The sequence below is a fragment of the Triticum dicoccoides genome, chromosome 1B (assembly GCF_002162155.2).
Source record: "Triticum dicoccoides isolate Atlit2015 ecotype Zavitan chromosome 1B, WEW_v2.0, whole genome shotgun sequence".
Taxonomy (NCBI): domain Eukaryota; kingdom Viridiplantae; phylum Streptophyta; class Magnoliopsida; order Poales; family Poaceae; genus Triticum; species Triticum dicoccoides.
In genome coordinates, this window is record NC_041381.1 from 687,098,528 (window position 1) to 687,111,154 (window position 12,627).

General features: G+C 47.0%; 1 protein-coding gene across 1 annotated transcript; it reads right to left on the bottom strand.

Annotated features, from left to right (window-relative positions):
• Nucleotides 1-3,433: 3,433 nt before the first annotated feature.
• Nucleotides 3,434-5,153, bottom strand: LOC119350943. The gene is made up of 3 exons (XM_037618543.1): nt 4,191-5,153; nt 3,953-4,087; nt 3,434-3,855 (listed from the first exon to the last, which is right to left on the bottom strand). The coding sequence occupies exons 1-3, from the start codon at nt 5,151-5,153 to the stop codon at nt 3,475-3,477; spliced, it is 1,479 nt and encodes a 492-aa protein (XP_037474440.1). The 3' UTR covers nt 3,434-3,474.
• Between the last annotated feature and the right edge of the window lie 7,474 nt (nt 5,154-12,627).

Genomic DNA, 12,627 nt, shown 5'->3' on the forward strand with positions numbered 1-12,627 from the left:
TCACAGTCCCTCTTTCAGGAGCAACAATCTGTAAGTATTTTCCCTCTTATCTTCATTGCTCACTTTATTTTCCGCATTTAGTAGTTTTATGAGTTCCATCATGTCATACCGTAGGCCTACCTGGAGTACACATGCCAGGAGACCGCTGCATGGCATCAGAGGCTTTATGAACACCAAGTGCAGAGGGATAGCTAGATGCAGGTTCGTGGGGTTACCTCCAGCACAATGCCCTCCAGCACAACCAGTGCTGATAAGCTTTGAGGAGTTTGTGGCACAGAACGCTGGCCCCTCGCCGGTTAGTTCATCCCCAATCTATTCACCAAAGCATGCCATGCCTTTCAACACAGTCATATATCCCGTTAATATGTCTTTTCAACATCCAGGGAACAGGTGGATCTACCGTTGGCGGTGGTCTTCGCAGCACTCACGAGTCACGGAGCCCGACCACTCCGATCCACGGAGGCGGAGGCGGAGGTGGAGGCGGTCTTGGCGGTAGCGCTGCCGCTAGCAGTGACGACCTGGGCTTCGGCCCTCTTGGCGGTGACGACCTCCGTGGTGCTCGATGATCCTTGTGTGTGGTGATGATGCTTGAGATGACTTGTGTGTGGTGATGATCATTTAGATGACTTGTGTGCTTCTCTATATGACTATGCTTATGTTGGTTGTGATGATGTTCATTAGAGACTTGTGTGTGATGATGCTTATGCATATATTGTTGTGATGGTACCGGATGATATCCCGTTGTGTTTTATATGTCTATCCCATCATATATATCTGCTGATATGTGCTGTTATTTGAATTGAATTGATTTGAAAAAAACCAGAAAAAAGAAAAGAAAAAAAGCAAATGCAAACTATGCCGACGGCCTAGCCGTCGGCATAGGGCTAGCGTGAGCTCCCAGTAGCCGACACGTGGCGCCTATGCCGACGGCCTAGCCGTCAGCTTAGTTAAAAAAACTGTGCCAACAGCTTGGCCGTCGGCATAGGCGCCACGTGTCGGCTACTGGGAGCACTGTATGAAGGACTATGCCGACGGCCAGGCCGTCGGCTTAGTTCAAATTATGCCGACGGCCAGGCCGTCGGCATAGCCCTGGTCCTAGAGCAGTGGCTGGTCGCCACATGGCGACCATTCGTTGGGCAGACTTGACGGCCGCCGCCATTAGGCGTGATAGTTGCCGACGGCCTGGGCCGTCGGTATAGATGTACGGCCCCCGTCGGCGTATCATATATGCCGACGGCTTTTCTATGCCGACGGCCTCCCTGGCTGTGCCGACGCATATGTTGTCACATGTCTGGGGCTTATTTACACTAACGGTACATAACCAAAAAAAGTGTAGGTAGATACCCTGTACTGTACTATTGATCCACTAACAAGTCCAAGGAACTCTAGCAATGAATACAACTTGAATCAGCTCAACATCAGGACCATTGGACCTTTATGTTGAAAACAAAAAGTTCCCTACTTCCACGGTGAAGCCCCATCTCCTCCTTGTTCCGACTGACAGGTGATGAGACATCGCTCAACATTCCGAATCCGCAACAAACTGTTGTACACATATCGTGCCACTGGGCAAGGGAGAAAACAAACGGCTAATAAAGTTGGTTAGCAGCAGATTCTTTGCGTCACTGAAAATGGCGCGAATGCCTTGCTAGATCACATGCAAGCATTGCTTTGGATAGCATCACGTAGCACTGGGCATGAGCAACAATTCCTCCCAGTCCCCAGCCCCTCATCGCTTGGACAAATGCTCCATGCTCTTTCATCAGCAGGCCAAATAGAAGTTTGATCTTGAGTTGACAATATACTATTGCAAGAGGACATGCACTCCCTTCGCGGATGGCCAAATAGAAGTTGCTTACATTGCCTTTGTGAGAAGCCGATTCAAGATGGTGAACTCCATTTTAGCACCCTGGGAGATGCTAACATTTGGAGATTGCAGGTCCTAGAGATCGATTGCGCCTCCAAGTTACAGGTAACTTCTGCAAGTAATGTTTGGGTGCGAGTTGAGGTGCTGAAGATTCACTGCTCTGGTAGGGCGTCTTTGCGGATTTCTGGACCAGCGTATCTGTGTGGTCTCGACGAAGTGTGGCTAAAGGATTCGTCCGGCGACGAGCTCAAGCAAGAGTTGCAACAGCAAATTTCTGAGCATAAATAAAAACCTGTCCTGAAGCTAGCGCAGCGCCGCTCGTCCTGATAGGCTCTCTGATCATGTGTTATTTCTGCACTTGTAAATTTGTAACAATTCCTATAGGAGTATGAACTTCTGACAAAGAAATTGATTGCCTTATGGTGTCTGTGTTTGTGTTCTGGCCACTTATATTTGCTATTTGTGGTTATTTCATTATCCTTTTTAACAAAGTGGAGTTTTGTCATCTGTATATGGTTGGAGAAATGGATTCGCCAGCGGAAGACCAGAAAAACCCGAAGCGAAGATAGATTTAGTTGGGCATCCATGGGATGTGCAGAGACAAACATAGTGCAAGTATGTGTACCCCAGTGCAATTGCCTCTGAAGAAACAATTTTCTGGACAGCTTGCCAGTTTATCTGGCTGGTCATCCTCTTCTTGCTTGGAACAGTGAACTTGCTTGCGTGTGTTTATGTGATGGTAGGGAGATCCTGGAGAGAGATTAGTTTTGTATAACCTGATTTTGTCAATGGCACCGCCGCATTGGCCTTCCTAGGTGCTGGTAGATTAACCTGATTGATTTACCACATGTTTGGGGTCTACCAGTATTGCTTACGGTAATTCAGGACGGTCGTGCAATGACCACAGCAAACAAAAACTAGAAATATTGTGTGTAGATAGATACCCTGTACTACTGATCCACTGACAAGTGCAATAATACATATACTATTCACAATTGACACAATAACAGGTTCCATCTAGTTACACCAGAATCCAACAAATTGCCAGATAGATTATGCGGTACAAGGAACTCTAGCAATGGATACAAACGGGGCAAAGACAAAGAAAACGGCGACTCAACTCGGTCTTCCCGGCAAAGCATCAAGCAAAGAGTCAAAAGCAGTTCAGCATCAGAACCATTGGACAATTCATGATGGAAACAGAAATAGTTCCCTGCCTTCACAGTGAAACCCCTTTCTTCTCTTCGTTCCGACTAACAAGCGGTAGATCCGCACACCAAACAGGCAGACAGCTGATGTAAAGCGGAGACACCACACGATATAGCACCACAGTTTTACCTTGATCTGAGGAAGTGCTTGGCACACCAGATGGAGCAATACCGATACTCAGACCCATCAATTCGCGTGGCTTCCTAAAATCGGCTTAACAGATAACATCACACTTGACGTTCAGAAGCCACACAGGTCTGTATTTTCTCATAAAATAAGTGTACATCGTCACAAGCTGGTTTCAACAGAACTAACAGCTTAAATAGCATATTTAAGTGTCACTAGATTCCAGGATAATACAAACTTAAACAAATTACAAACATGAGAACTAAACTTTTTTAGGACAAAGCATGAAATTGGTACGGATAACTCCTTTCAAAGGGATCAGCTAGATCCAAATCACGGACACAGAAATCCGTAAAACTGCCATGAAAATTATCCGTTGTAAAATGAAGCCGAGCACCTCCTGAGGCCTTCTTATCCAGTTGAAGCTTCTCACGTTGCCGTGTAAAAAACTCCTCTTTGAAATTACTATGATAAACCTGAAGAGTCATTAACTCTAGCACTCCCGCGTTTAGTAAAAAGAATGTGGCAAAGTCAACATCTGACTTGGTGCCCACATAATATCGCCAGTCAATTGTCTTCAGACGGATGTCAAGAGATCTTATTAGATTCTGGTGTTTACGGCGCCACAAATTCTTTTTCCCTGGCTGAATTGACTGACAAAACATAACCAAATGAAAAACGCTCAGTTGAGAACAATAAGCAGATCATATGAGAAATGAATACTATGAACCATTAAGGAAGAATTATTACCTCAACGTACAGCCTTTCCAAGCAAGGAAAGCATCTCATCAAGTCAATAACAACATCCAAACTAAGAGCAATCATACGAACAGATAAAATCTTGACAGTGCGCACCGTCTTCGTCAAGCTATCAACACGCAATCCCTTGATGAAGCATGGAAGATGACATTATAAACCATCTATAAGTGCAGAAATTACATAATTCATCACCATAAGTGCAGAAATTGATCTAGAAGGCAAGTGGTACCTGAATAACTGTCGAGTATAGCGTGAGTGTGGTACTAAAATCATGTTGACAAAAATCAGATAAATGGGAAGATAGGCAGCCTAGGGTCTCCAATTTAGGTGCGGAGATTACCGATATATGTCGGGATTCAGCTGAGCCAAATAGGAGCAACCTTTCAAGACAAGGGGCATTCTCGATGATGACTTCCTCTAATATGATGAGCTCTCCCCGATAAGCTTCCACACCTATGCCTCTAAGGCTGATGGAGTTGATTCGGACACAACGGAAGCCAGAGCAGCGGCGAATCAGCAAGCACTCTAGAGCGGGGCAACCATCAATCATGGTTTGTAGTGAGGATTCGGATATGGTGACATTTTCAAGCCCGAGCTTGTTAAGCTTAGGGAAGAAAAGCGCCTGGGCCATGCTGTCAGGGATGTGGCACTCTCCGATGGTGGCAACGCCGAGGGTGTCAAAGAAGCGGAAGGCAGCTGCAGGCAGCGGCGCCGGCTGCGGTATTCCCCATGGATACGGTAAGCTGTACTTGTAGTTGAAGCTGCAGAGCTCAAGCTCGTGGAGGTTGTCGAGGGCGGGGGGATCTGAGCCAGGCGTCGGCTCGGTCGACGGGGAGGTGGTAGACGGGCGCGCAGAAGCGGCGGCCGGGGCCTCGGTGTGAGGTGAGGATGCGAGACACAATGGCGTCGAGGCCCTCCGCGTGGAATAAGAATGGACGGTAGTCGAGGTTGAGAGGGGCGGAGCGCCAGAGGTGGCGCCACCGGGAGGAGAGGATCTGCGTGCGCGCGCCTTCCCTGGTGGGGAGGAGCGAGACGATGTCCCCGGGGACGCCGTCGGGGAGGCCGCTGATGCGGTCGCCGGCCCGCCACCTTCCGCTGCGTCCAGCAGCGGATCCGCCGTAGCTTCCGGGCCGCGCCCTTCTGCCGCCGACTTCCTCTTCTTCGAGCACGGGCCGCTCGCCTCCACCTCCATCGCCGGCGGGGTAGGGTTCGCCTCCGAGCGGATCGGAGGTGGTGCGGCCGTTTGGAGAGGGAAAAAAGAAAGGGGAAGCGCCAGGCATCAGATTACAGATGATCTCTTGGCATCAGACTAGCTAGTCCTAGACCATCCGATCCAACTTATACCCAACGCTCGATCTGTTAGCAAACCCCGTGCATCATTTGCTGGATTGAAGCCTCAATTGGCTGCTTCCTCATAACTGCTACGTGCGCATGCATGGCCTGGTGGTCGTTCCTTTTTTACTGATGTACTTCTTTCAAACAAATTGTTTGCTTCCTAATATATAGGCTCCGTGCAATTAGTTTGCTTCCAAGATTGATGCATCATTCCATCTAAAAAGAGGATTGGTGCATCATTTTGTCCACCTGATTTATTTCTTTATTTTAGATATTCTTTTTTGAGCCAACCATATTTGCTTCCATCATCAACTTAATAATATGCGTCATGAGCGTACAACCAAGTTTGTTTCAATTTAATGAAAATGTGTGATTATAAATGTTTATTTTGCTTCCAACCGAGCACCAATTTATTTCTATCGACTCATCGATTTGTTTCCGCTGCAACTCATTTTTTCTTCTATCAGGATAAATATATTTGCTTCCACTGTAGCTATACATTGTTTCCACAAAAAACGATAATTTACTTCCAAAGAAAAGGGAATCTGCTTCCATGAAACCAAATTATAATTAAATACAATCGCAACACATTACAACAAAATATGATACAATTAATATTCAGGCCTGATATATATATCTGCAGGGAATCCCTGGATATTGTCTTGGGCTGCACCATGAAACTTGCATCGATCTACATTTTGTGGATGTTATAGAAACTTGCTTCCATTTCGGAAGTGTGGATATTATACAAATATTTTGCTTCCACGGTGAAACTTGCTTCCATCTACAGTGAATTCGCCTCCATGGCAAACAAACATGTTGTGATTTTACAGATTTTACTAAAAGAAATTTCTACTTATGCGATGCTATGCTTACTTTAAAAACATTAAAATGTCGCTTCCATCGACTAGATAATTCTCTTTACGAAATATGTATATGGCAACCGTGTGGCAGATTGCGAAACTACCACACGACCTCGGGGTGCTTCGATCGGGATCGTGCGACTGTTAGCGATATGCGCGGGGGCAGTTGCTCGACTGCGGGCGTGAGTGGCCTGGGCGTTGACCCGTGGGGCTAATTTCGCTTCGCCGCTGTGGTCCTTTCGTCCTCCACCTCGTCGACGGGAAGCTCCGCTGCGACGTCCGTCGTCCTCCTGCGCAACAGCCTGTCCATAGGAGCTTGGGCCTGACCACGCCATTGTTGTTTTCTCCTCGGCGGAGCCGTTTCCGGCAATCAGTGTCTCCTCACCGGCTTCCTCGTCTGTCTCTGTCCAAGTCGATCTCGCATTTGAGCACGGTGAGAATCGCCGTTCCTCCTCCGCTCGCCCTGGTCGTATGAACCCGAGCGCAGGCCGCCATGCATGAGCTTGAGCTCGAGCATGGGAGCTCGGCCGGTGCACACACAGCAGGCACGCAAGGCCGCGCCCCGCTGCACCATGCATGTGCTCATCCGCACCCCTGCACACCCCCAAGATGCCAAGGTGAAGCCTGGTAATTCAGGGTGAAGCTCCGTTGCAAGCAGCAGCCATGGCTGCAGACCAAGTGAAGCCTGGTGCCTGTCTGCCTATAAAAAACCTCGCGCCGATACAACAACATGAAACTAACTACTACCAAGTGGCTAGTGCTATGAATCATAGCCTAGACCACCAGGGATCGATTCGTAGTTTTGCCCAATTCTTTTGTATCTCTGATTTTTTTTGCCATGCTGGTGTTGAGCAGTTCGTGGGTGGTAAAAAGAACAGTAGGTAATGAGGATCATTTTGGCCCCGAGAAAAAAACTATTGACAATTACTGTGGTAACAATTTTGACCCCAAAAAAAAGAGTTGTTGAAAACATATCCACCGTCATTTTTTTGAATAAATAGTGTGGTAATATACGTACACACACACCTGATAACTTACACACAAATTTCATGGTAACTTTTGACTTAAGAAAAGAGTTGCTGAAAAGCATAACTCGCTAACTTATTTTTGCGGGGAATAACCTCGCTAACTTATGCGTATATCATGGTAGTTTTATGCCTCATAAACTTGATAAATTATGTACAAACATTGATAACTTTGGACGATTTTGACCCAGAAAAAAGAGTTGCTGAAAACATATCCACTGTCATTTTTTGGATAAATAGTGTGATAACGTACGTAACACACACCTGATAACTTACACACCAATCCGGTGGTAACACTGACTCCGGGGAAAGAGTTGCTGAAAAGCATAACCTCGCTAACTTTTTTTGCGGGGAATAACCTCTCTAACTTAAGCTTATATCATGGTATTTTATGCTTCACAGACTTGATAAATTATATACAAACATCGATAACTTTGACCCAATGAAGTGTTGTTAAAAACGTGCCTCCGATAATTTGTGTAAATAATATGGTAATATAAACACCACATACCCGATAACTTACATACAAACACCTTGGTAACTTTTTGATACGGGAAAAAAGTTATTGAAATACATGCCTTGGCTAACTTATGTGTAAATAGTATGGTAATATATGTCCCGCATACCCAATAACTTGCATACAAATACCCCGATAGCTTTAACCAATGATGTGAATAATTGTTGAAAAATATAACCACCCGATAACATATGTGAAAATAACACGGTAATTTACAAACCGTATACCCGATAAGTTACATACAAAAATCACGGTAACTTCAACCAAGAAGGTAAAAATTTGTTGAAAAACATATCCCCTAATAACATCTACAAACTATCTATCTGGCACACCACATCGTTTTGACAAAACTGCCGAATGACCTGGCTGCCCTTCGATCCCGATCGCTAGATCCACACGATGTTCGCTGCCTCCTCCATCCCCGCTCGATTCATGGGGGAAACCCAGCCGCGCACTTTCTTCATCCTCTCTTTCGATTTACTCCCCAACCCCAAACCAACAGCTATCGCTTACGCCGGCGACCTCACCGTCTTGCGCCGTCCTCCGCCGCTACCCCTAGCATCTCCACCTCCCCTTCCCTCACCCTATCATCCTATCTGAGGCCCCAAATCGAGCATCCAGGTCAGTCGGCGGCTAGATCCACCACGGCCACTGCAGTAGGTCCGGATCCGCGCCCTCGTGACGCGACGGAGGTGATCGAGGGTGGTCGCAGCCACATGCGCCGAGAAGGGTTCGAGACGGCGGAAGGTTGACGACGGAAGTGCTAGAGGGCTCGCGAGCGGCCGTGGGTGAACCATCTTGCCCAAGTCTGGACGCGGTTGTTCAAGTACAATGATACCCAGATGGGGAAGTTGAGCATTGTTGCTGGAATGGCACCATCGTACCCATGTCTGGACGCGGCTCAAACAAATTCAGCGCTCCACATGCAGGTGTTCAAGATGCCACCGGATACCAAACGAACAAAGTTATTTGAAAAACATACCCCTATTAACATGGACAATAACTTACATACAAACACCTAGGTAAATTTCACCAAAGGGGGAAAAGTTGTTGAAAGCCACACCCCCCGGTAACTTGTACGAAAATAGTACGGTAAAATATGAACTGTATACCTGATAACTTACGTACAAACGCCACGGTAAATTTGACCAAGGGAGAAAAGTTGTTGAAAAACATACCCTTGATAATTTCTATGTAAACTATATGGTAATAAACCAAATCCATACCTGATAACTTAAGTACAACCATTGCGGTAACATTTTTTACTGTGGGGAGGGGGGAAGGAGTTGTTGAAAAATATACCACGAAAACTTGTATCTAAATAGCATGTTAATATACGAACCGCATACCTAATAACTTAAGTACAAACGCCACGGTAATATTTGACCAAAAATATACCCCGGTAACTTCTATGTAATTAGCATGATAAAAGATGAACCCCATACATGATAAACGTGCAGACACCATGGTATTTTGCATCTGGAAAGGAGGGAAAGGGACGCTCGGATTTGTGAACTCTGTCAACCGGTGTGAAACATGTAGAAAAATATATGGAACTAGGGTGTATAGTCCTAATGCATGGGGTACAGGCGGGATCGAAGCACGGGGTTGTTCGGGAGGACGTGGTATCGAAGGGTAGGAGGTCGCCGTTTCTTTTACCTATTTTTTGTGCGGGGATCAGGAGCAGCCCAGAAAAACGGGAAGGACGCGGGATCGAAGCAGCCCAGAAAATCGGGAAGGAGGCGGACTGTTCGGGAGGACGTTGGATCGCAAGGTGGGAGGTGGGTTGGTACTTTTGCAATCTGTCACACGGTTGCCAAATATCACTGTCCTTCTCTTTAACCAAATAAGACATTCCTTTAGGAATGAACCATAATCATGAGTATACATGCTTCACAGACATGAACCTCGTCCAATTTGATGTAGACGGTGGGCCAAAAATGATGTTGTCTTGTGCCCAAACCGTGCAGGAGGGCACAACGCCCCCCACGACCACGGTCTTAGCAATTGTTGAGTCCGTGCATGCGACACGGAGCCCGTCAGCAGACTCCATCCCTATAGTGTTGGGAACTTACCCGACACCGTCATTCTCGGGCCCTATTGACTGGGAGGCGATGAAGGCACATGTGTGGGAAAGCGACGCCCCGGCAACCAAGTTCGATCCCCCACCAATCCCTTATTTTTTACTCTTTCCAGGGAAAAACATGGGGTACAGGCGGGATCGAAGCACGGGGTTGTTCGGGAGGACGTGGTATCGAAGGGTAGGAGGTCGCCGTTTCTTTTACCTATTTTTGTGCGGGGATCAGGAGCAGCCCAGAAAAACGGGAAGGACGCGGGATCGAAGCAACCCAGAAAATCGGGAAGGAGGCGGACTGTTCGGGAGGACGTTGGATCGCAAGGTGGGAGGTGGGTTGGTACTTTTGCAATCTGTCACACGGTTGCCAAATATCACTGTCCTTCTCTTTAACCAAATAAGACATTCCTTTAGGAATGAACCATAATCATGAGTATACATGCTTCACAGACATGAACCTCGTCCAATTTGATGTAGACGGTGGGCCAAAAATGATGTTGTCTTGTGCCCAAACCGTGCAGGAGGGCACAACGCCCCCACGACCACGGTCTCAGCAATTGTTGAGTCCGTGCATGCGACACGGAGCCCGTCAGCAGACTCCATCCCTATAGTGTTGGGAACTTACCCGACACCGTCATTCTCGGGCCCTATTGACTGGGAGGCGATGAAGGCACATGTGTGGGAAAGCGACGCCCCGGCAACCAAGTCCCCAGGGACGCTGGTTGTTGTCTCAGCAACCGTGGCCCATACAACGTCGGGTCCTGCAAAGGCCGTGCAAGAGTGCATGACGACTCAGGTCACGCCTCGACCATGATGCTGACAACCATCAAGTCTGTGCAGGAGTGCACGATGACTCGGGTCGGCCATACCGTGACAACCAAGTGTCGGGGTCCACCATGTTGGTAGGAGATGGCTCCCCGAAAATGGAGTGTGTGTGTGGCTACATCTTCCTCAACGAGGAGAGAGCTGTGACCACACCCGCGCTTGTTGGAGACAAGCGCTGCGAGGTTTGGTTCCTCGACACCGGCGCCATGAACCACATGACTGTTACGGTCGACGTGTTCACGGAGTTGGACGGCTCGATCACTAGGAAGGTGCGGTTCACGGACGGCTCGGTGGTCGACATCCACGGGCACGAGACCATCATCTACGCCGACAAATGGGGTGACCATAGGGCGTCCATGGATGTCTTCATCATCACGGCACTCAAGAGTAGAGTCGTGAGCATCGGCCAGCTCGACGAGAGCTGGTACGACATCACCATCCATCGCAGAGTGCTCTCCGTGCAAGACGAGCGAGGAAGGTTGCTCATCGAGGTAACCATGGATCGAATCTCCTGTACAAGTTCTTCATTCGCCCCGTGCATTTTGTGTGCCTCCCCGTGGGCCATTTTTCCGACGCTAGGCGTTGGCATGCTCAGCTCGGACACCAGCACTTTGACAGACTGCAAAAGATGGCTCGTGGCGGCCTTGTGCGCGGGCTGCCGCACATCATGCACGTCGACGAGCTGTGTGATGCATGTCTTGTCGGGAAGCACCGGCGTCTGTCTTTCCCAAGAAGGCAAGGTACCGGGCAAAGAAGCCCCTGGAATTGGTCCACGGGGACCTTTGTGGCCCGGTCACCCCAGCAAAGCCAGGCGGGTGTCGCTACATCCTGTTGCTCATCCATGACTACAACAAGTTCATGTGGACGATACTTCCTCGCCTCCAAGGACGAGGCGGAGCGAGCCATCGTAAAGCACCAAGCTGCTATAGAGCTGGAGTACGGCCACAAGCTGCGAGTGTTGCGTATGGTTCGTGGCGGTGAGTTCACATCGGCCAGCTTCGACAAACTCACGATGACAAAGGGGTACAACGACATCTCAGGGCCCGTACTCCCATAGGGGTACAAATGTGTTTCCTGTTTGCTTAAAAATGCACAAAATTATTCATCCATAATTCCATGGACGTACTACATGCTCAAACAATCTGGTAACTCCTGCTAGCTTGCTACTTGCTACTGTATGGAATATGACAGCGTGGACATCAAGTCATTTCATTAATTTGGCGTAGCTCCTCAAGGCGCACAATATTTTGGGGCACGAGCAGCACATCGGTAGTGCTTCCGTCGGCTTGAAGGAAGTCATCCGTCAGTGGTGCTTCAAACATCAGTAAATTTTTCTTCCAACGAGGTGGTGCATCCAACACTGCCCAAAACAACAGTGAATTGTTGATACAAATCATCATTTCAACTGAAGCAATAAAATGTTTGATTAGAAGCATATAAGCAAGGTATGCTTGGTGAACTAGTATTGAAGAATAATATGGTCCAAGCATATAATTTGGCATTTTGAAGCAATAATAAATTAGGATGGAAGCATACAATTAAAATAGCTTGGCAATCATGTCATCCTAATAATGTTATGCATGGAAGCATAGTGTTACAAACGGCGACAATTATAGCACCGGAGGAGAGATATAAAACAAAAGGTATATACGCAAGTAGACATCAATATATATTAGTCCCGCTATTTGTCACCCTGGGCGAGGAATAGTTATTCTTCACCCACTCTCTATTTTGACATCAATGCACCGTATTTTTACGTTTCGTAAATTTTGCCTTATTTCATACATAAAAAAAGAACATAAGAAAATATGTACTCGCCATAAAAAATATTTTATGTTACGTAAAATTACGAATGTAAAAACATAGTGTAAAGCATACATAAAATGTGATTTTTCTGGTCTTATAAGCTATATTTTTTTATACCAAATTTTACATATTGAATCAATATGCATGTAACTATTTATATTCTAAACGTAATTTATTTAGGAAGCGATCGTAAGATTACCTCGGGTGAAGAATAACTTATT